The sequence below is a fragment of the Haliotis asinina genome, chromosome 4 (genome assembly GCF_037392515.1).
Source record: "Haliotis asinina isolate JCU_RB_2024 chromosome 4, JCU_Hal_asi_v2, whole genome shotgun sequence".
Taxonomy (NCBI): Eukaryota; Metazoa; Mollusca; class Gastropoda; order Lepetellida; family Haliotidae; genus Haliotis; species Haliotis asinina.
In genome coordinates, this window is record NC_090283.1 from 8,553,509 (window position 1) to 8,578,658 (window position 25,150).

The 25,150-nt window shown below is 39.1% G+C and overlaps 1 protein-coding gene across 1 annotated transcript; it reads right to left on the reverse strand.

Annotated features, from left to right (window-relative positions):
- Positions 1 to 4,469: 4,469 nt before the first annotated feature.
- On the reverse strand, positions 4,470 to 24,863 carry LOC137282193 (polypeptide N-acetylgalactosaminyltransferase 5-like). The gene is made up of 11 exons (XM_067813924.1): positions 24,197 to 24,863; positions 22,565 to 22,709; positions 21,664 to 21,830; positions 21,266 to 21,430; positions 19,960 to 20,173; positions 18,441 to 18,558; positions 17,107 to 17,292; positions 14,648 to 14,776; positions 8,327 to 8,419; positions 6,880 to 6,993; positions 4,470 to 4,669 (listed from the first exon to the last, which is right to left on the reverse strand). Exons 1-11 carry the CDS (start codon positions 24,561 to 24,563, stop codon positions 4,529 to 4,531), a joined length of 1,839 nt encoding a protein of 612 aa, XP_067670025.1. The 5' UTR covers positions 24,564 to 24,863; the 3' UTR covers positions 4,470 to 4,528.
- Positions 24,864 to 25,150: the final 287 nt, after the last annotated feature.

Genomic DNA, 25,150 nt, shown 5'->3' on the forward strand with positions numbered 1-25,150 from the left:
AACAATGCGCAACCCTAACAAATGTTTGTGTTTACATATGTGTACAAAACTGTATCATTTTTCAATTTCATTTTGCGTTTCTTTTCTTTTCTTTCTTTCTTTCTTTGCTCATTTATTTTTGGAAGAATGTATTATTTCAAAAATAAAGTGGATACCACACTCTGACATACTAGTTTTATACTCGTCAAAATCTGACTCTATCGTCCCTTGTCCTTATCCCTGAATGTCGAGAGGCTGACATAATGAAAATATGCACGTTCTCGGTAAGACGTGTTCCGGGATGGTTACACAGGTATATATCAGTCCCCGTTCACCTGATAAGTCATAATGAGTACAGAGGTGCTTTCTGTCGGACATTGTGTGACAAAGGTGACATCCTTTACCGAATGTTTCACTGATGGATGTTACCAACAGAAAAGAATATACCTGTTTGTAAACACCCGGTGTCCGTTCACATGACTTCCTCAGGTAATTTGGCCTTTCAACAAACAGAATCTGTTCTGGGGGAAATTTATAAGTGGGTATTTGCACTGGCGTTGTATATTCTTTTTTCTTTTTAGTGTTCTTTGTCTGTTTGTTTTCAGTATCCGTCAGGTTAATGGTATTGTAGACCAAGTGGAAAACCAGTCCATATGGGGTGTGACGTATGAAGCGTGCACCACACTAAGGAACAGTGTTTCACAAATTTGAGCACGTTGTAAAGAAACTTAGAATCCGAGGGCCGTATTACCGGCCTTTGAAATATGTGTAAATATGGCTGTCGTTTCCAAATACTTACAACGTCTGAAATGCCTGTTAGTGTTACTGAAATCGTGTATAACTAGATTTAGATTCATACTTGGCTATTTTACAGATTCACCTAAATGCTGGATCGTTACTATCTTCACAAAGCTAGCATTTATTGTACTGGTTAGATAATATGACGGCATTACCACTCATGGTTCTCAAGCGTGCATGGTTCTCAAAATCGCATACAACTAATTTTAAAATGTAAATACGATATTGTAAAGATCTTACGAAACATCATCCCACTATTTTTGTCTGATGTTAACACAACGGTTCCCCCAAATATTACTTGAAATCAAGAAACCTCGCTTACTGCGCCCATAAAAAGTATAATTTATTACCTGTGGCAACACATACAAAACTTCACTCGTACAAAGTGTAAACTTGAATTAAATATGTTTCATGATATTCCACTTAACAAAGTTTTATGCTTTAGTCCTTCAACCTCTAAATAGGACCTAAGCCAGTGCACTAGAGCGAGTCCGATAGGTATTTATTTATTTATTTATTTATTTATTTATTTATTTATTTATTTATTTATTTATTTATTTATTTATTTATTTATTTATTTATTTATTTTTCAGTGGGTGTGTAGGCAGGGTATTATGTGCGAGCATACGAACATATGTTTGATCACATTATAACGTTAACACTACCAGCGACATTTTATTACTCATGCTTGATTTAAGCAGCAGTGGTTAAATCCCCCATGACTCTAGAATTATATATCAATCTCAGTGACAGACGATGAGTGTTTGCCTTCAAAAACTGTTAATGAGACTCTCATTGAAAATAAGACACATTTTTGGCTTTTGAAACAGTCTTGTTAGGGAGATAGTTGCATTCAATTCCACCTCAGTGGGTCATATTTACGACTATGCCTCGGATGGGCATGGTCCGAAATGCTAAAAAAACACAGTGTCCGCATCCGTCCAGCATCCTGACAGGTGTGTTCGAGGAACCCGTGGGGCGACCTATGTCAGCGAAATGTTATGACTATAAACTTGTTTGTCAAGAGACTGGGAGTGATTTACATCTCAGAATACGTAGCAGGTGCATTGATAACATAATCCAAACTTGATATGAGAAAATAAATACCTCCGTATTTTACAGATGATGTGGATCTTTAAAATATTACTTGAACAAAATTTATACATTGTGTTGAACTTGGAGAAGGAAATGTACTGATGATTCCATCCAAATTCCCATGTTTGTCACACGCTTTTTAATGCACTGGAACTGTTTAGGAAAGTATTCAAAATGCGTTAGCTATGAGATATGTAATTTCCGATCCCCCCGGGCGGAGATGATTGTATATAAGTGTACCCTCACTGCAAGTGAAGCAGGAAGAGCGCTTTGAAACATTAGAACTAAAATAAAATCACTTACCGTCGACAAAGAAAAGATTAGGAAATATGGATTACAGATCATCCCACGTGCTGTAGTGGACAACAAAATGCATGTTGCCATTAAGCTATACAATGCAAATGATTGTTCAGACTTTGGCAAAGATTAAGAGTTTAGAGTCTTGTATTCGTAGACACATGTCGACAGAATTTGCCCATATGAACACTACCAAGCCGGCTGTTGTCAAGCGCATTGTTGCAACAGACGTTTCCAGGTCACAAGCTGTGATCAGCACAGTGTGGGCTCAGTGAAGAAAACCTTATGGCTGCCATGTGCTGTAGACATTTGTGCATGCTGCTGACACGTCACACAACTACATCCTAGTCCATTTCTTTTGTCATGTTTATTTTGGTGTTATGTGATGTGGTCATCTCGTGATGTGGCCCGTCTTAGCTCAAAACTGAAATATAGATATTTACAAAGCTAATGTTATATGACAACTCGGTTGATGAAGAACTTATTCAAATAACAATAACTATAACTACATACATACATACGTACGAACATCATTCCGTCAGTCCGTCCGTGCCTGCCTGCCTGCCTGCATGCATACATACATACATGATCACGAGGGGTCCATAAATATGCGTTTATGATCATGTATCCTCGGGGTTTGTTTATGTTCCCAGGGGCGCATGTACGTTCGCTGTTTCTTTATGTTAACACAGAGAAACTTCGAGACTACATGAGCCCATGGACCCCGAGGTACCAGTGAACAATGTATTCATCTTACCGTACACCTGAATTTTAATTTTGAACTGTTTGAAGTGTCTTCTTTTGAATATGAGGCAAAAACTTTCGTCGACTTTGTGCAGACGACACAAGGAAAACACATTTAGAGTTATCTCCCTTTCATTCACTTTCAATCGCAAAACATCGGTAAGTTCCGTGCATCATACCAAGAAGAATGAAATGAGTTCGGCATTCCCAGCGGTGTGCATTGACAAAAATACATTTTGAAGGACTCTCTTCGATATTTCATGAGATAACAACGTCTGAATTCATGCTTGCGAATGTTTGCACAGCTGCTAACAGAATGCATGACCTAAGTGCTTGTCACTACAAGATGAGATTAGGTGAGGGAGGCGTCACATTGCATAAGTTTCAAAATAACGGGAGTATCTGCAAACCTGTTCATATCAAGACCTTCCAACTGTATTTAAGCATATTTCATTGCTTACGTGCTAATGGCGACATTGCTGAGTGTGATGACAACACATTATTATTGCAATACCAGTCATAGTCTGGACCAGTAGTACACCACTGAAATATGCTGAAGTAAACATGGGGACTGCATGATATGATATCAGGTACTGATAGGTGCAATCAGGTCATGCAAGTCCTATACGTCAAGAGTGATCGCGCGTTGGGATTAGCTGGTAGTTACAGCGTTTGTTCATCATACCCAACACCCGGATTCCCATCCCCACATAAGTTCAATTTATTACTTGGCTTGGCCCTGGATAATCGCTGCAGCAAGTGTTTCACAAATGGGCTGTAATCGTCAGTCAGTACACAAACCTGTTCCGTTCTCGATTGTCCTTGACACTGGCGTGCGTCACCCGAAAGTGACAAATATATATCAGCGACCGTCATCGCTACAACATATATGTGTCTGCAACCACAACAAAGAAAAAGTCAGCATTGGACTTGCACCATACCTCCCCACTTTGCTAATAATCCAATCCTTGCATATGTGCATGGCGGTGTCATCGCTGGGGATACGCCCATGGTTTTCGCGAAAACCTGGTGTCATCATTATTTGATAGTGATTCATAAATACAAGCTCGAATACGAATCTGAGATACTACACTCGGTCCGATGTTTAGCTGGGATTGCATGTGATCGTGGAATGGGTTTTATTCAGAAGTAGCATGTTAGTACAGAAAATACAACGCTATAGTTTAATACTTTTGCAATAAAATGATCCCGAAATTCATATTTCCTAGTTCGTATCGTTACCTTTTTGTTAGCTATATGACACACATCTATGTTCACGCACACACTCTCTCCAATTCAATTTTGCAAGTCACCTTTTTAAATTTTGCTTAGTATAGTTTTGACAGTATTCTGACAATTGGGAAGACCGATTCTTTTGTGCTTCAAACGGAATGTGTATTCACACTAGTTTGTAGGCTAGTGCAAAACAAACCAGATGGCTAGCATATACATGTAGTAACCTTCACCAAACTGGTTGCAGTACCTAATTTTGAAAGACATTATATCTCAGAGTCTGTTAACGACACAGGTTTTAACTCTAAAGTACTAAGAATATCAATGTTACAAAAATATTGTTTATTTGACATATATTCATACACATGCATATATATTGATATTATGTACCAGGAAGATGAAACTTAGATTTTGGAAAATTCCACCTCTGAGTTGTTTTCCCTTCACACTTCATCATAATGAGCGTCGAGTCGTCAGCAATTGTCAAGCACGTGTCCGAACTTCGTCGATAGAGGGTCTTGGCCTAAACGTTAAAACAAGGGAAAATATAATACCAACGTTATTTCTGTGTACAACACCTGAGCCTCCGACCTACAAAACCAAATTGATCCAAATAATAGGTGGTTCACTGAGCTTAGGTGTGCCGAAAGGGAGTGAATATAGTTTACTCAGCGTTTTTGCAATATTCCAGCAATGCCACTACCAGGAACACCAGTAATGGGTGTAACACACATTTATCATGAGGTAAATTGAATCGAAGTGCAATAACGAGAACAGAGACTACATTGTCTCTGACAGGTGTTCACATACTATCCTCGTCGCTATTGTAATTATGTCGTGTGATGTATATTCTATGTATGTTAGGTGACCGCTTGGTTTGTTGTTTAACACCGCACTCAGCAGTATTCTAGATATATGGCGGCGGTCTGTAAATAATCTGGACCAGCCTCGATCACGCAACTGCTTTTCAATTATCATCGATCTACACAACTGGGATACGATGACGTGTCTCAACGTCGATAATCAATATTACAAAATATCATTTAGTACACAAGGATTCGTGCGCATGCAGGTACATAGAACATAGACCATATGGTGTCTGCCAGAAAGGCAGAGATGGTCCTCGACCCTTTTTTAAGCAATTTCTACGTTTTGTATTACTTGCCGAAACTACAAGGGACATAACAGATGGCTCGTATCTACACGGCATGGAGTTCAAGCCGTGCCATTTGAACAAGTAGCAACACCTGAAATGGTCGATAATCAATATTACAAAATATCATTTAGTACACAAGGATTCGTGCGCATGCAGGTACATAGAACATAGACCATATGGTGTCTGCCAGAAAGGCAGAGATGGTCCTCGGACCTTTTTAAAGCAATTTCTACGTTTTGTATTACTTGCCGAAACTCGATAAAATCAAAATACTCAATGTCCGATCTTGCTATAGATAGCTGAACATAACACAATCGCTTCTGGTTTACGAATGTCATTTGAACTCGCGTCTACCTAAGCGCGTCTTGGCCAATTTCACAATAAATGTCAGTGCATTTTCAAAGCATTTCAGCATGCATAGGTGCAAAATATCTTTCCGTAGCCTCCTGAGTCGACTAGAATGCAGATAACACAACTGCCTTATGAAAGAAAAAGTAGTTTGTGTGATTGTTTATAGTGTAATTGAAGAATTATTTGTGTTTAATTGGGCAGTGATAAGTTACCAGCTTACACCGCGCCATACCAATAGACATGAGTGGAAGAAAAGTAGCGTTTCCTGTGAATGATGTGCAATAGTCAGAATTGCATCAAGGAATGGAATTCACACTGTTCTGTCACTGAATTTCAAAATGAATGAATACGAATTGTTCAAGAAAGTACAATTACACTACTTTTTACTTATGTTATATTTGTAGCAGCAATGTCACTACAAGGGACATAAAAGATGGCTCGTATCTACACGGCATGGAGTTCAAGCCGTGCCATCTGAACAAGTAGCAACACCTGAAATGGTAAGGATGTCATGTACATAAAGAAGAGGGAAGAGGGACGCTACGTCGGGAAACACGTTTGACGGTTCGCTCGTCACAGTTCCTGAGGTACCGTCAGTCATGCCCATTTCGAGGAACACTCTTGGAGACAAGTGGCTAAATCAGGGTTACGTCTTTAAGGATCGTTTCTATAATGGTAATCATCATGCTGTTATCGAGTTTTTAAAAGAGGTAGAATCGACAGTAAAAAAATTAAATATATGTCTTGTAAATAGATATACTTTCATGATGGGTGGTTTAGATGAGCAAGTGTTGGTGGCTGTATCCTTAAAGGTGTTTGAAGCTTTGCATAGTTACCCCCTGAGAGACCACGTAAGTGCGGTTAAATGTGTGTAAACTGTAAACGCCTGAGGGGAAGGTGTAAATCCAGCTCGGGTCCATGCAGGTAATGAATGTACTGTAAGTCTCCATGGTCTGTTGTATGGTGATCTACATTCAGATGTTGGCAGTATATAGCCTCCTTTCACACCGTCTTGCCATTTCTAGTCAACACGTTTTAAATTCAGTTACTAGTTTTAAATAAATAGCCGTTATACACTAGCAGTTTTACTATTCTCCGTCAAAAGGTTTTAATTGATATGATATTATAATCTTAAATTGGTCCCGTCACGATTTGGCTGAAATATTGTCGATGTGACGATATTGATACAACTAATGAAAAAGTTTGGATCTCCATCACTGCATTACCTCCGTATATAACCACTTGACCACAGTATTACATTTGCTATTGCCAGGTGTTGTGACGCAAAGTTGTCGAGAGGGTGACACCTGTAATATGCCAGACGGAAACAGCTGCCATTGCTGAAATCAAATGAAAAATAATTGTTACCAATGTATATTGAACTCTGACGTGAAAATGAACAGCTACGTAGGGCTACTGAAGGACAGTGGTCAGAATATGAAATATAACAACCCATAGATGTTATTGAATACTGGGTGCCAGTATGATTCTATCAGTGTGATTCTATCAGTATGATTCTATCAGCTCCCATCAAAATGCCAATTGCATGTAATTGTTCTAGGAATGATTAAACCTTCCATTTTGATAAATCTCAAATAGAAATCGGGGTCTACTGTAATAAATCCCTGGCGTTTTATGTGATTATCGCCGTCATATTGCTGGAACATTTACCATTTCTAAAAGCGACGTAAAGCTAAACTCGGTCACACACTCACTTACTTTTCTAAAAACGAATCTTGGTGTTGCTCTGGTTAAGCAATCCCTAGAGATCTAATTGCAGGTGCTGGTGATATTTAATACTGTACTCTCAGCATTGTTTGTACAAGTTTAAAAATCACTGGCTTGTTTTGATTCTCCAACTGTAATAATCTAGTCATTTTAGTGTCCTTCGTCGAAATTTGTGTTTGATACTTTAATTGCGTCTATTGTTAATTTGAAACTTTTAAAGTCATAAGTGTGGATGAAATATTTCTGATGTGACTTTAAATTTTACTCACCCACTATTTACATTTTACATTGCATATATTATGCCTTGATTCAGTTGTTTATGATTCAGTTGTTTATGATTCGGTTATTTCACAGTGACGTGACGTAAGCGTATTTTAACATAAACATGACTTGATGTACTCACACTCATCGCTGATGTAAGCTTACCTGATTTTTACGAGGTATTTTTGTTCGTTTGTATATTTCCTGCTTCAATCGCCAGCGGTTGAATGGATGGTGTAAAACCAGCTAGAGTCCAAGCAGGTAACAAAGGGACTGCACGTCCCCATGGGCCCTAGTGTGATGAGCTACCTTCACTTGTTGGCAGTCTGATTCTTACTTGTGATAATCCAGTTATTTCACTGTCTTTCGCTGACAGGCACAAACGCTATCGCCAACATACTTTTCCACATGTCAGTGATTTGTCTTTGAGTTATTTTCAAAGCTGGGGTCAATCACAATGCGAGATATTAGTTACATATTCGTCAATAGCAAGGATTTGCATAATTGCACTAAGGACCACGCAGCGAACACGTTGTTTGTGTATAAATGTACAAACACTCTACTAACTACAATGGACAAATACTGCACTACTGCTTACTGTGATGATCGATTATGGAAAAGTAAATTGGTATGTTTGGAAGAGGTGAATCAATACTCGAGACACGGAGGGTGTAATATACCTACCTGGGTATCATAAGCCTGTCGACAAGGTCGAAGAAGTGTTGGCCTATCGAAGTCACTAGTCAGACAATGAGTTGGCTTGGAAACACTTCGGATCTGCAAATAGGGGAATGTATTCCACTATTACGACTATGATGTTTCATCACTGCCGTTTATCAGTCTTAAAAGACCAATCCTGGGTTCAACCCAGTCTCGTTGTTGCTATGGGCGTTACTAAATATCATAATTGAATATATAGAGATTAATACCCTGTTACCCTGCCAACTAAGGGGATGAGACCCTTGATGCTCCCAGTTAGAATCACTCTTCAACAGCAAATGCTTCCGTTATGTCTAGGAGACTAACGGGGTCGGATGGTTGGGTTCGCTGACCTGCTTGACACATGTCACCGTATTCCAGTTGCATAGATCGATGCTTGTGACATTGATCACTGGATTATCTGGTCCAGACCTGATTACCGCATCCAGCTGGAATATTACTGAGGATGGTGCTAAACATGAAACTAACCAGTCAACGTATTTTCAGCATTGCCGAGTGCGGTGTAAGACTAACTCATGCATTCACTCATTCACTACTAGGGTGAAAAAAAACACTAACTGTCCACTTTGTATACTGTGTCAAACACGGACGGTCACGCCAATGCCCACGCGCACATACACACATACACATACACACATGCACATACACACATGCACATACACATACACTCATAGACATACACACATGCACATACACACACATACACATACACACATACACATACACATACACACACACACATACACATACACACACACATGCACATACACACATACACATACACACATACACAAACACATACACACATACACATACACACACACATGCACATACACTACACAAAAACTCATACACATACACACATGCACATACACACAAACACGTATACACACACACGTACATACACACAAACACGTATACACACACACGTATACACATACATACATACATATACACACACATACACATACACACACACATGCACATACACACATACACATACACACATACACATACACATATACGCATATACACATACACATACACATACACACATGCACATACACACATGCACATACACACATGCACATACACACATACACAAACACTCATACACAGACACATACACACATGCACATACACACATGCACATACACACATACACAAACACTCATACACATACACACATGCACATACACACATACACGTATACACATACACGTATACACATACACACACACACATACACATACACACATGCACATACACACATACACATACACACATACACGTATACACATACACGTATACACATACACAAATACACATACACATACACACATGCACATACACACATGCACATACACACATACACATACACGTATACACATTTACACATACAAATACACACATACACATACACACATACATGTATACACATACACACACACATACATATACACATAAACATACACATACACATACACACATACACATATACACAAACACATACACATACACGTATACACATACACACATACACATATATGCACATATACTCATAAACACATACACGTATACACATACCCATGCGCACATACACATACACACATACACAAACACTCATACACATACACACATGCACATACACGTATACACATATACGTATACACATACACAAATACACATACACATACACATATACACATACACACATGCACATACACACATACACATACACGTATACACATACACACATACACATACACACATACACACATACACACATACACACATACACACATACACACATACACACATGCACATACACACATACACACACGCACATACACACATACAAATGCACACATACACAGACATGCACATATACACATATACACATACACATACATGCACATATACTCATAAACACATACACGTATACACATGCCCATGCACACATACACATACACACATACACAAACACTCATACACATACACACATGCACATACACGTATACACATACACGTATACCCATGCACAAATACACATACACATACACACATACACATACACACATGCACAAACACACATACACATACACGTATACACATACACATACACATACACACACATACACATACACATACACATACACACATACACATACACACATACACACATACACGTATACACACATGCACATACACACATACACACACGCACATACACACATACAAATACACACATACACATACACATACATGCATATATACACATATACACATACACATATATGCACATATACTCATAAACACATACACATACACACATACATACACACATACACATACGCACATTCACACTTACACATACACACATACACATACAGACATATACATACACACATGCACACATACACATATACACATACACACATACACATACACATACACATACACATACACATACACATACACATACACACATGTACATGCACATATGCACACATACACGTACACATACACACATATACAAATACACATACACACATACACATACACATACACATACACATACACATATACATATACACATACACATACACACATGCACACACACACATATACACATATACACATACACATATACATATACACATACACACATACCTACACACATACAACCATACACAAATACACATACGCATGCACATACACTCATACACGTATACACATACACGTATACACATACACAAATACACATACACATACACACATACACACATACACATACACACATGCACATACACACATACACGTATACACATACACAAATACACATACACATACACACATACACATACACACATCCACATACACACATACACAAACACGTATACACATACACACATACACATACACACATACACATACACACATACACGTATACACATACACACATACACATACACACATACACATACACACATACACGTATACACATACACACACATACACATACACGTATACACATACACACACACATACAAATACACATACACAAATACACATACACAAATACACATACACATACACATACACACATACACATATACATACACACAGACAGACACATACACATACACATACACATACACATACACGTAAACACATACACACATACACACACACATGCACATACACACATACACACACGCACATACACACATACCAATACACACATACACATACACATACATGCACATATACACATATACACATACACGTACATGCACATATACTCATAAACACATACACGTATACACATACACATACATACACACATACACACATACACATTCACACTTACACAAACACACATACACATACAAACATATACATGCACACATGCACACATACTCATATACATACACACATACACAAATAAACATATACACATACACATATACACATATACACATATACACATACACATACACATAGACATACACATACACATACATACACATACACATACACATACACATACACATACACATACCCATACACATACACATACACATACACATACACATACACATACACATACACACACACACAGAGATACACATACACATACACTCATACACACACATACATATACACATATGCACATACATATACAGATACACATACACACATGCACATGCACACATGCACACATACACGTACACATACACACATATAGAAATACACATACACACATACACATATACACAAACACATACACACATGCACATACACACATACACACATACACACATGCACATATACACATATACACATATACACATACACACATACACATATACATATACACATACACATACCTATACACATACAACCATACACAAATACACATACACGCATGCACATACACTGATACACACACACACATGCACGCATGCACATACACTCAGACACACACATACACATACACACATACACATACACACATGCACACATACACGTACACACATACACATACACAGATACATATACACATACACATATACACATACATACACATACACATGCCCATACACATACACACATACACACATACACATGCACACATACACATACACATACACATACACATAGAAATACACATATACACATACACATACACATGCACATACACACATGCACATACACTCATACACACACATACACATACACATACACATACACATACACACATGCACATACACTCATACACACACATACACATACACATGCACATATACACATACACATACACACATGCACATACACACATGCACACATACACGTACACACATACACATACACAGATACACATATACACATACACATATACACATATACACATACACACCTACACATAGACATATACACATACACATACACACATACACATACACATATACACATACACATACACATACACATACACACATACACACATACACACATACACACATACACACATACACATACACACATACACACATGCACATACATTAACAAGCACGTTAATGTTTGTTTGTTAAATACGTGACGGTAGAGATCTTGAAAACGACATTGAAACCCATTTCACCATAGAGTTTAATGAGAATACACCACTGAGAAACGCCTAATCGTGTTTATTATCCATACAGTGAACCATCACCGAGTCGATGAAAAAATCATATGTTGCGCACGTGTAACAAACCCTAAAATGAATGGTTTTCAAATTCAAACCAATGAAATGCTATCAAGTACAAAACTTTACAAACAATTTTTCACAGACAGTGTTTATTGATATGAGATTTCAAGAAAAGGTAAAAATACACTCGGCTCGAAAACGACAAATGGAGCACGCGCCACTGGCGACAAACGGCTAACTAATCACTGTGTCCGCGAACAGTTGATTCAGAAGTTGCAAAGCAATAACGTAGCTCCAACGAAAATCGTGCAAGTGTCTGGACATAAAAATGTACAGAGTGTGAACAATTGTTCACGCAATACTGATGTGCAATACTGTGAAAGTGGGAAATCCGTTGTCTTCGACCGGAAATCAGCCTGCTATGTTTCCATGCTCGCGCTGCGCGTTTTCAATCCTTCCGTCATCGGCAGTTTGTCCGAAATAAATCTAACATCCCAATGCATGTCGTACACAAACACAAGCAAAGCCTTGTCTAGTGATGTTGTTCACACTATCTTCGGAGGTCCAGTATACGGGGGGACATTCCACATCAAAATTCTTTTTCTATGGCAGTGAGTGAGACCGAGCCGTTAGAAACCGTTACTGTGTTGCTCGCTCTCCTCTCAGTCCTTCTCACGACGAGTAACTTTCCCATTATTTCTTACAGTTACTTAAGTTGATAAAGATTAAATTTCAATTCAAAATGTGTTTGTACTTTTTGTCTTCGTGCAAGAGTAGCTAGTCAATATGTCGCGCTTTTTTCATAGTAGCATTACAAATAGTGCCGTATCACTGTATTCTTACGCGGCCTTGACGTCAAGAGACAACAGCTGATTTCGTTTTACGTGGAGTTGTTCAGGAATAAAAAGTTAGATACAAATGGATAATAAAGAAATGAACACACTCGAGAGTGTCTGATATAGTTTTTACGGAACTCGTGTCAGACAAAATCCATATTTTAATATGAATTGTTTCTGACATTCGTTTCGTAAAAACAATATGACACACTCGCTCGTGTATTAATCTCTATATATTCAATTATGATATTGTTGTCATGACTGTGTACGTAGCTCCCCATCAGGCCCTTGTTACAAAGAAACGAATATTTTATGTTATTTAAATGAATCTTGACAATGAAGAAAGGAATTTAACCGCTGACGTTTAGTTGTTAAAGAAAACAAAGAGTGTCAAACGACTACATGTATGGTATCCGTTGCCTGTTCTGCAAACCCGGTGCTCAATGACAACATAATGTCAGCTTGAGAATAACAGTGCGCATAGTAAGTTTGGCTGACACAATAAGACGGTTTATTTACCTTACATTTATGTTTTTATCGGTTTAGCTAGGTGGTACAAGCATTCACTCCATTACGACAAAGTCCAGGGTTCGATTCCCTACATGCGTACCATGTGTGAAGCCCATTTATGGAGTCTCCCGTGATATTGAGAGAATATTAATTACATCGGGGTAAAAACCTCACTCAATCATGCTTTTATCTATAAATTAACTCCTAAATAAACCGAAACGCAGAATTGGGTGAAAACAGTCCTACCTGTCCAGAATTCAAACGTTTGGAGATAAAGCACTCGGGATAGACATTTTCTATATACCAGTGGAAGTCATGACAATGAAGACTGTCCCGCAGTTTCTTCCGGTCTGTCACATCACCGAAATAAATACCCTGTAAGAACATCAGATTTATCTTGAAGTCCCAAATCCTGGTTACAGTTTCAAAACAACAGCAAATAGAACACATTTTAAGTAATGCAACGTGGGAATAATTATATAAAACACCTGTTTTGAAATATTACACTGATCGATACTTCTGTACTGACAATTCAGAATCTCATTTAGAACCAAAGGTGACGTTCAAACCTGAATTGTTGAATATAGTTGTTGTTTCTTATGTGAATTCCCTTCATGTTAGAATTTTAGTGAGTACTTTTGCACATATGTATTTATCGTCAGACCCTGATGCCTATCACGACCATGGTAAAAGAAAAGAATTTCAGAGGTATTTGAAGTATGCCAAGGTCGTTCCACAGAAATTTGATGTTGATTCTGTACTCCAGTACTGCTGAATGATACAGCGATAGGAGTAAACCAGGTGAAGTCCTTCACCAAGCATGCCCAGAGTCGGTCATTCGTGAAGAAGCTTTCCTAGAAGCAACTGCATTGTGTATACATGCAGTGTGTGGAAGAGAATGACAATCTAACGGACTCTTTTGCCTGAACGAAGTCGGCCTGTTCTAAACGTGAAACGGAGGGCTTCCTATTTGCTGCTCACAGTCACTTCCCACTCACAAACGTCTAAATGTGAATCTGTGAGAAAACATTATGAAATTTACAGGGACTGTACACTGGCACAAATGGCGATATCAATAGTAGAAGCAACAAGCCATGCCATCATGTCTTTTAAGGTATGCTATCTGTGCCAAGGAAAGACATACACTGAAAAGGTGTTGCAAAGTCTCTCTAAAGAGTAAGTATTGTTAATAACATGACGTATCGGAGCGTATGCTTGCTCCTTCATCTGATGAACACGCAGTAGGAATTTCATATTTGTATTTTGGGTAAGAATCGCACAAATTCAGTGATTCAAAATATAACCATTGGCTTTATAAAAAAGGGACAATATCGTGTTTTTTGGGCTGAAATTCTTCTCGGGCTGTACGTGGGCCTATTCCACAGAAGTTTGAATGCACCACTTTCCATGACGCCCTGGACATGTTCAGGGCCGTAACTTTATTTAATCTCACAGGCAAAGCAAAAGACATGGCACAGACAATAGCAGAAACAGCGAGATAAGCCATCAGGTCTTTTGAAATATACGGTTTATGACAATGAAGGGCATACACTGACAAGTTATTGAACAGTCAGTATAAAGTAATGCACAATCGACATTTCAGGCAAGTGCTTTCGTTTAGAATCACATTTAGACGATTCGAGTAGGAAGTTACTGGACCTGGGCAGCAAAATGAAGCCCTCAGTTTCAGATTTAAGATTTCTGATAGATTACTGTTCTGTTCCACACAATGCACGTACACACAATGCAATGGCATCTCAAAATGCTTCTCCACAAATGACCGAATCTGTGCGGACTTGGTGAAGGATTTCACCTGGTTTACTCCCATCGCTGTACCGTCCAGCAGTACATCGCCTTCAGCAAATTCAACCTCAAATTTCGGATTCTATCCAACAACCTTGACACGCTTAAAATAGCTAGGAATTCCGTGCTTTCGTCGTGAGTCTTGACATGCATCACCAGAGGATCATCAGATAAATAAACATATGCAAATGTACACAATACAATTCTATCACTACGAGCCTCCACATTAATCAAACCCTGACCTCCGGAACTGGTTAGTATTTTCAATGATGAAGAGAGGAACGAGGGTGGTGTACTCTGTTATCAGACATGATCCTTCTTGTCAGGCGGTCAAGACTCTGGATATCTTATTTAATCCAGTCAACTAGTCCAAAGGGATATGATAGGACTGGCACAGCAAAAGTATTGGTGTCTTTGACCTTGTTTCGAGTATTTATCTCTGAGCTCCAGGTTTTCTTTAAACGAGATTTAACCTCAGACCGAAGTTTGTGGTGGATCTAAGCACTCTGGAGCTTGTCTAGAACTTGCAATTCAAGATGGGTGTAGGTCTGACCGATAGTCCAGAAGATGCTCAATACCCCCCCCCCCCCCCCCTCTACTCCCTCCCCATTCCTTTGTAACCTGTCCGATTCATCATTAGTTACATTGTTTTATCAAATGCAAATGTCATGCCAATATTATAAGAAAAAGACCCACTCTTTCAAACTGATATCTCCTTTGGCAATGTCCTTTGTCCTCTCGATGTAAAGGAATTATTATTATTGATTAGTCTACCTGTTATTTCATTTCAACATTTATGATGGTAACCCATTGCCTTAAGACATAAATCAACAAGAGATCACAGCGGATGTGTTCGTTATCCGATATCCGTATTGTTAACGTGCAGTGTGCGTTAGATTTACCTGCGCCAGTCGGTTTTCCTCATAGAAGTAGTGTTTGTAGTCATCTAGCCAAACTTCTGCAACCCGAATGGGGTTGACCACGGAAGGTTTTCCACCGGTCTTCCACTTTATTGGATTCACACTGCGAAACACATGAGCCACATGAGAGCAGGGTAAAACCTCCAGGGTCCCATTACACATCCATGTCTGAAAATACACAATTATTACATGACTTTGCAGAAAATCAACGTTACATATTTTGATTCAGAATTGATCTGTCATAAACTTTGGTGGTTGAATCCAAGTAATGATCATTTGGTACTTAACACGAACTTGATAATGTGTGAACTGAACATCAAAAAGGTAAGGGAAGCCACTCTATACTATCGCGGTAATGCTATTTTTAGACCACAACATTCCGCACAAGCATGTAAAACACTTTTTGTTTCAGTAGCAAAGTAATATGTTTAAGTTAGTATTTCCATGATTAATGTGGACCTTTCTGCGTTTTTTCTGCACAGTGGGAAAGTTTGCTTTGGTAGGCCTGGTGACGTTCACGTATCCCCTGTCGTGAAATTGCTGGAATACGGCGAAGAGCGGCGTTAAACTAACGTCACACACTCACTCTAATGGGTAAATTACACAGGCACGGTTTCTGTAGCGCATCGCTCAGTACCCTGTTGTTATAACGAACGTTCTTGTAACGAAACGAGCTGAAAACCGACATGTTTAGAACATGACCAGTGGCTGTAGATTGTATTCAAAACGCGTATAACGAACTGCTGTCACACCGAACACAAACTAGTGGTCGCTTTGGTCCCCAGTGGGCTCCGTAGACTAATGTACACTGCTTTACAAGTATAGTTTCACTTTTGTCTTGCCAGCCATCAAGTACGCTATGTCGAACTTAAGTGAGACTAGTGTTTACAGAATTGGGAGCAAACCATCGGGCATATATTGTCGAAGTAGGAGAGGCTGATTTATTCGTATCTTTGGAGTAAATTTCTTTTGAAAGATTGAATGAAATGCGAACGTAGGCTGAGGTTCCCAAGCTATTTAATTCCGCATTTGGAATCCTGAAACATGGTGGTGATCAGGGCAAACTTATCACTCATGGTTAAATTATCACATAGTGTGAACTCATGGCGAACTAAGTCTCGAGTTATGTGCCGCCTTGTGGTCCTTTGCATAGTTCACGAATCAGTTGAAGGTAAGGAGCGTCAAGCTTGAAGAGTTTTGCTGTTTGACTCTGACTAGAGTTTCTAGTTATTACTGTGTATGGATTGAACAGCACTGACAACGTCGAGGATCATGAACATGTGATAAGACTATATCCCAGTGAAAGAGGTTCATACTTTGAAAGACAGTTCCATATTCTCTGCACCCCAGTACAGGAGTCCCGGGTCATACGTTCCAAGTGTTGTGAACCACTGTCTGTCTATAGCAAACAACCCACCAATCATTGTTGGAGATCTGAAAAACAACAGAATGTTATGCCTAGTATCATCGCAAATGGAAATCAGAAAAAAGCTAAACAAATAAACAAAAGTTTAAAGTAAAATTGATCTTGGATCATGTTTTCAGGCTCGCTGACTTAGTTAATGAATGTCGGTTATGTAGATCTCTGCTCCGGAAAATAATCACTGAATATTACCTTATGAATACCTTCAACATTTATCTAGTCCTTGTATCACTGCGATTGCAATCTAATCTATATATCACCAGTTCAGCCAGCTATGCAATCCCAACATCATCTCAGTGCAACAAGCAGTGCAATCTCTGTATTATCAGTTCAACTGTCAATGCAGTCCATATATTACCGGTTCAAGAATTAATGCAATCACTATATCAACAGTTCAAATATCAACAGTCACTATTCAATGCAATCACTCTTTCACCAGTTCAACTATCATTGCGATCACTATATTACCAGTTCAACAATCAATGCAAACATTGTTTCACCAGTTCAACTATTAAAGCAGTCACTATGTTACCAGTTCAACTATCAATGCAATCACTTCTTTCCCAGTCCAACCATCAATTCAATCATTATATTACCAGTTCAACTATCAATACAATCACTATAGTACCAGTTCAAATAAACTGACGATCAAAAGAAAATTGTCAGTAGCTTTAGTAAACTCTAAATTGAAAACAATATCTCGCATCATGTTGACGTTTACAGATATTTACATCACTATTATCACTATTGCACAATTTAGAGGTGGTGCATTAAAAAAATCATTATTTACAGTTACTGCAAAAAGTCACTTTCACAAAACTTGTTAAATCAACAGTGTCCAATATGTTGGCAATGTCTGTGACTGGGACTCGACAGGTGTCATCAGTATGTCCTCTGGCAAGAATGCACTTTTGGCAACGTCTTTGCATAGGTGACGTCAAACGTCTGATAACGTTAGCTGGTATGCGTTGCCACGTATCGTATAAGGCATTCACCAGCTCCCGAAGATTGGTTGGGTGGTTGGGATGTATCTTAGCAGGTTATGTTCGCATGCAGTGTTGCCATGAGTCATTTACATGTCTCTCAGTTTGTCTTGGGATATTCAATTTTATTTCGGTGACAACTTTCATTTGATCGTCAGTTTAATAATACAGTTAGTATATTTCTGACAAAATTATGATGATGATGCTGAATCTAGCTATAAAATTATCGATTAAGCTTTTTATACTCAAATCCACCGCTTCAGAGATCAGTGCTCGGGCCCTTTCAGACAAATAATGGCATAAACCAATTTGCTATAACAGTTTCAGTCACTCGAATGTTACAACGCTTAGGACAAATTTATTTAACCTAAAATCTCTAGAACTGTGACAATGTGGCAAGCACGGTCTAGTTCCTGTGTGGTTTGTTACCTGATAGGGTCAGTTGGTGTCTTCAGCGTGCTCATTCTCTCTTCACTCATATGTTCCCAGTGGAAAGTCAACAACTTCCACTTGAACACCCCCAAACGCTTAGTTGTATTCAAAATACCCGTTCCGAAATCTTGGGAACTGATCACATCAATCATGGGTATTGGCACAGTCCTCGGATTCTTCCGAATGCGATCTAGCAGAGGTTCCAACCAACCTAGAAGAGAAGGCACACTACTTTACTGTATCCACTTCGTTAGAACTATAACTAGAGTGATAGGGTTTAGTTTTACGCCGCATAACAATATGCCATTTTCCAATATCCAGTGTTCTTAGCTTGCGCTATGCTAATATTAATGGCTTAGGTTTAAGTCATGTATTTTCTCGGTTTCTTACAAAAAAGCTGACACCGAGATTTTATGGGATGGTAGTGCCGATAGAGGGCAATCACCTACTTATTGCGACAGACACACACACAGGCCTACTAAGACGCCGTGGAAGGCGTTGTATTTATGGCGCGGTCACAACAGCACAGATGGCCCATGAATTAGTTATATGGAATTGACTGGTCTGCCTTTCATATTCTAATATCCTCCAGCTGATGGTGTGTCCTTGTCTTGATTACTCGACGTTATGTCTAATGGTTCACTCAGCTATATTCCCGCTGCATGATGGCGGTGTGTTAATATTCTGGACCAGACAATCTTGATCAACATTTTATCGTCACCATTACGGTGTAACCTGACACCGTGCAGTGCGCGCGAGTGTGGTGTGTGTGTGTGTGTGTGTGTGTGTGTGTGTGTGTGTGTGTGTGTGTGTGTGTGTGTGTGTTTCTGAGTATTGTATCTATTCTGATTTTCTACACGTATTTTATGTCTACTTATGTATTGGTTATAGAACAGTTAATGGGACATGCCGTGGGAATGTGTGTAGGAGCAGGAAAGAATGTGTTGGTCTTTCACCTCTTTAAGTGGTATATTACGTTTCCAATGAAAGATATACAGATATACTAGTTTAATGAGCCATTTTAAATCAATACCCAGTCTGAAACATATTTGGCAGCGTAAGCATCACCAGACCCACAAGCTGCAACATTCCCATTGGTCAGAAGATCAGGCGTGCACAAGGAAAATAGTCAAAGATTCTTGTTCACTTGTAAGGGATCAAACAGAACCAAATAAAGTTCTGGAAAAGTAGCAGCAGAGGGCAGCTGGTAAGACTTGATACACATGTCTTCTGTCTATATGAACATACTTAACTTTATTTTTGGTGCTAAAACCGCAATGCAGTCGGTAGACCAAAGACCTACCTGGGAAGCATTCGATGTGGGAGTCGAGAAAGACAAGCGTCGGACCTGTTGCCACTTCATATCCGGCCAGCCTCGCTCTGATCAGACCCTGGTGCTTCTTCATCCGGACAAGTTTGATTTTCCCAAGTTTTGACATGTACTTTTTTAGAGGGTTCATCAGGTGTTCTGAAGGACAGCATGAGTGTGTGAAAATAAAGGTACATGTATAATACTTATTGAAACTAATAGCTTTTAAGCCTTTCCTCATCTGATTTTAGTTGCATCTCGTTTCGAAACATTGTACAGAAATGATGAAATGATCTGAAGCAAAATGAAACAGATATTTATTTTTTTATATATAAAAAATATTCCACTGAACACGAACAAGCTATAAACAGCTTCGGTGATTCCTGTTGTACCTTGGGTTGAGGCATCGTCAACGAGAATTATCTCCCTTAAGAGATGTTTCGGGGAGCGGTCGAGGACGCTGTGGACAGATCTCAGGAGAGTGGACCAAGCCTCGTTATGGAAACAGATGATGACACTAGCTGAAGGTAGGTTGGCCGGATACACACGTGACTTGCATCTGTGAGAACAGGCCTATTTCACACACGTAATATTATGAAAATAACGGCTGAAATCCTGAAATGGACTGACGGAAAGAAACATAACTAACGTTTTCATCTTGAATATACATCAAGTGTGTTTAAGGAATACTCTAATATGATGTGCCTACACATCGGTGTGAAAAAAAAACAGATTCTAAAGTTTGTAAGCTATTTTGGCTAGATATGCCTGAAAGTTACTAGTCCACAAAATAATTTACAGGCCCGAAATTTCAATGCAGACATGATGTGACATCAATAACCTACTAATATGATGTTCACTTCTATCTGCCCATAACATGAATGGTTTACGTGTGCAATAACTTAAAACGTCCGAGAAAGTGACGTGTTTTCAAACTGACCCCGTGAAAAACCCCTAGTCAATTGGACAAGCGACTGTGGAGATTTACTGTCCCGATTGTGCTTTTACTAGCCACTGCTACACACTAAAACGGCGTAAAACAACAAAAGTGGTAATATCTGACTTTGTGCATCACAAAACATGACTGACAACATAAGGTGTCATTAAAAACAGAAGGTCTAACATGCAAATTCACCCTGATTGCGATGACAATCTCTTCTCTCCACATTGACATCATACTTTCTAATAAAAATATCTAATTCCCACTAAATAGGGACAGCGAGGTAGCTTAATAGTTAGTGTGATGATGATGATGATGATGAAGATGAAGATGATGACAGGTTGCATACGTACTCATGCAGCCTGCTGTCTGGCAGACGCCGATGCACAGAGATCCGATCGCTCACCATCTGGTCGAATCTGTTCATCCTCATCCCCTCTCTCCACTGAAGCATCTCTTCGCTCTTGGGCGTGTACCTGAATGCAACACCCCACTCACCTACAAACCAATGTCGCAATATGTAACTTTGATTACAAGTGTATATGTTAACTGAATATGCAGGATATGGGTTAGAACTGGTCTTCAGCAACGTAAGGATGTCATCAGTTAATTGAACATCTATGGAGGAAGCATACTGGGGTTCCGAAAAATGTATTTTTTTCTCTTTACTCGTTACTGACCCGTAAAGGTCCAGATTTCAGTCGTTGTAAGAGGAGATTAATGGAATCGGGTAGGCCTGTTGGGTAGATCGGTGCTATTTATCACTGGATTTATCAATGCATCATTTACCTTCTGCTGCATTATATCTGATATTGCAGAGTGCGACAACAAACCAACCAGTCTAGTTGTGTCACAAACAATACAGTAAAATGCATTGTGTTTTGTTTTTCATTATGATTGTAGTCAGCGATGCATACAAGCTGTGGCGTAAATATTAGAATCACAGGCAACTGATCAATAGACGGTCAACTAGAAATGCAATCACTATATCACCAGTTCAACTACAAATGCAATTACTATATCACCAGTTCAAGTAGCAATGCAATCACTATGTTACCAGTTCAACTACCAATGTAATCACAATGTTACCAGTCCAACTATCTATATAGACAGTCAGTCATGGCATCCATGATACGGTTAGATAAAATCGCCATTTTGGCGACACATACGACAACAGCGAGTGGCTAAGCAGCGAATTATATATTTAGAGAATCTCCTTATTGATTCCATATTCTGATTTTATATTTTCTCAATCACTTGTGAAGACTCACAAGAGAACAATAAACAATATATGCCAAAAACAAATCTGTGTGGATTATTTTGAAAACTGAACATGGCGTGGTGGTTAGAACGTCCACCGGTCACGGATTCCATTCCCGATTGTGAAATATGGTACTTGTTCGTCCCTATCTGACTCTATCTTAATGGGTACAACAAAGACTGGTCGAATCGGAATATAGTGTGTTTGAGTGGGCTATTCAAATGCCTCCTCGGCATGGTAGCTCAGCGCGCTAGCACTGTAAAACTAGCTTAAATCTAGGCTTGTACAATCAGTCACACATACACACACGCATGCACGTCGTTATTCCGCGAAACGTTGTAGGCACGATGTTAAACCCTACTTAAATCCACCTTGAAAGCTAACCAACAAAAAGAGAACACTCAAAACTTTAGCACCGATGTTAACTGCCATTTCGCCAAAAGAACATAGAGTAACTGAGAAATGGAAATGGAAACGATAAAATGAGGATAGACGTTATGAACCATTTACCCATAGCGATAGATACTTGAATATTTGTGGTAAATGTAGTTGTTAAAATGAGGAGAAACCATATGAGTGTTTTACCCAGTGATATTGATACCGGAAGATTTGGGGTAAAAGTAATTGTTGACATGAGGATAATCATCATGCGTATTCTTACTAGCCAGAATGTAGTGTTATAGCTAGTTTTACAGTTTTATGTCGCCACAGCCATCTGTCTCACCTGGTCCATCCTCCGGGCTGTCCTCCACAAAAGGGGGATACGTCACATTACTGTCTTCTCCCCCGTACTCCTCCACATAATACTCCACACTGTGCGTGTTTTGCGTCTGTTGTCCACGTTGCTCCACTGCCCTCTCACTCTGAATATCTGTTACCCCTGAGTGTGTCAGATTCTCTTTCCGATGAACATCACCAGTTTGCCGGAGTGCATGACCATTGTTCCTTTTAACTCCATCAATATAAACCATTTGCCAATGAAGAAATAATGTCTTCTCAAGCCCAATTTTCAAAAACGTTCCAGCTGCATATAAACACACTAACAAAAATAATAGCAAAACCACTTTAGGTGACACACGACGTAGCCGCATCGTGTTATATTGTAATGAATCGTAACTAATGTCCACATTCAAGATATTTAACTACTCTCAGGCTTGACGACGATCCTTGGTGAACACAAAATCCTTGATGGTTTTCGTAAGTGTTAGCCGTCATCCTCTGTCGTGCCAACATTCAGTTTAGATAAAATGATACAACATATACTAATTTTGTCTTTTTCCTGTAGCGAGTCAATATATGCCAGAAATTCTCCATCAGGAATGAGGCTCCAGGGGAATGCAGGTCAACGCCGAAGCATTGTACAGCAACAGATTGTGAAGAAACGTAAAGGCAGATGTCGGCCTTTATCGCATGTATATATAACTCGATCAAGCACAATGCTTATTATTGATCCTTCACATGTACTTGCATTATGTCACCTTGTTCCTAATATATAAGTTTGAGTAACATGCTTTTGAACAGAGTCCAAGGCCGGGCGGGACAACTTAGGAATGGCCAGCGAGTCCTAACTTGACACACAGAAGGAAGCAAGCAGCTACAAAGACATATTTTATATCATTGGAAAGATCTCGAGGAGATGAACACGAGAGGTTCATGTGCCAGTGTGTTCACGAGTTAA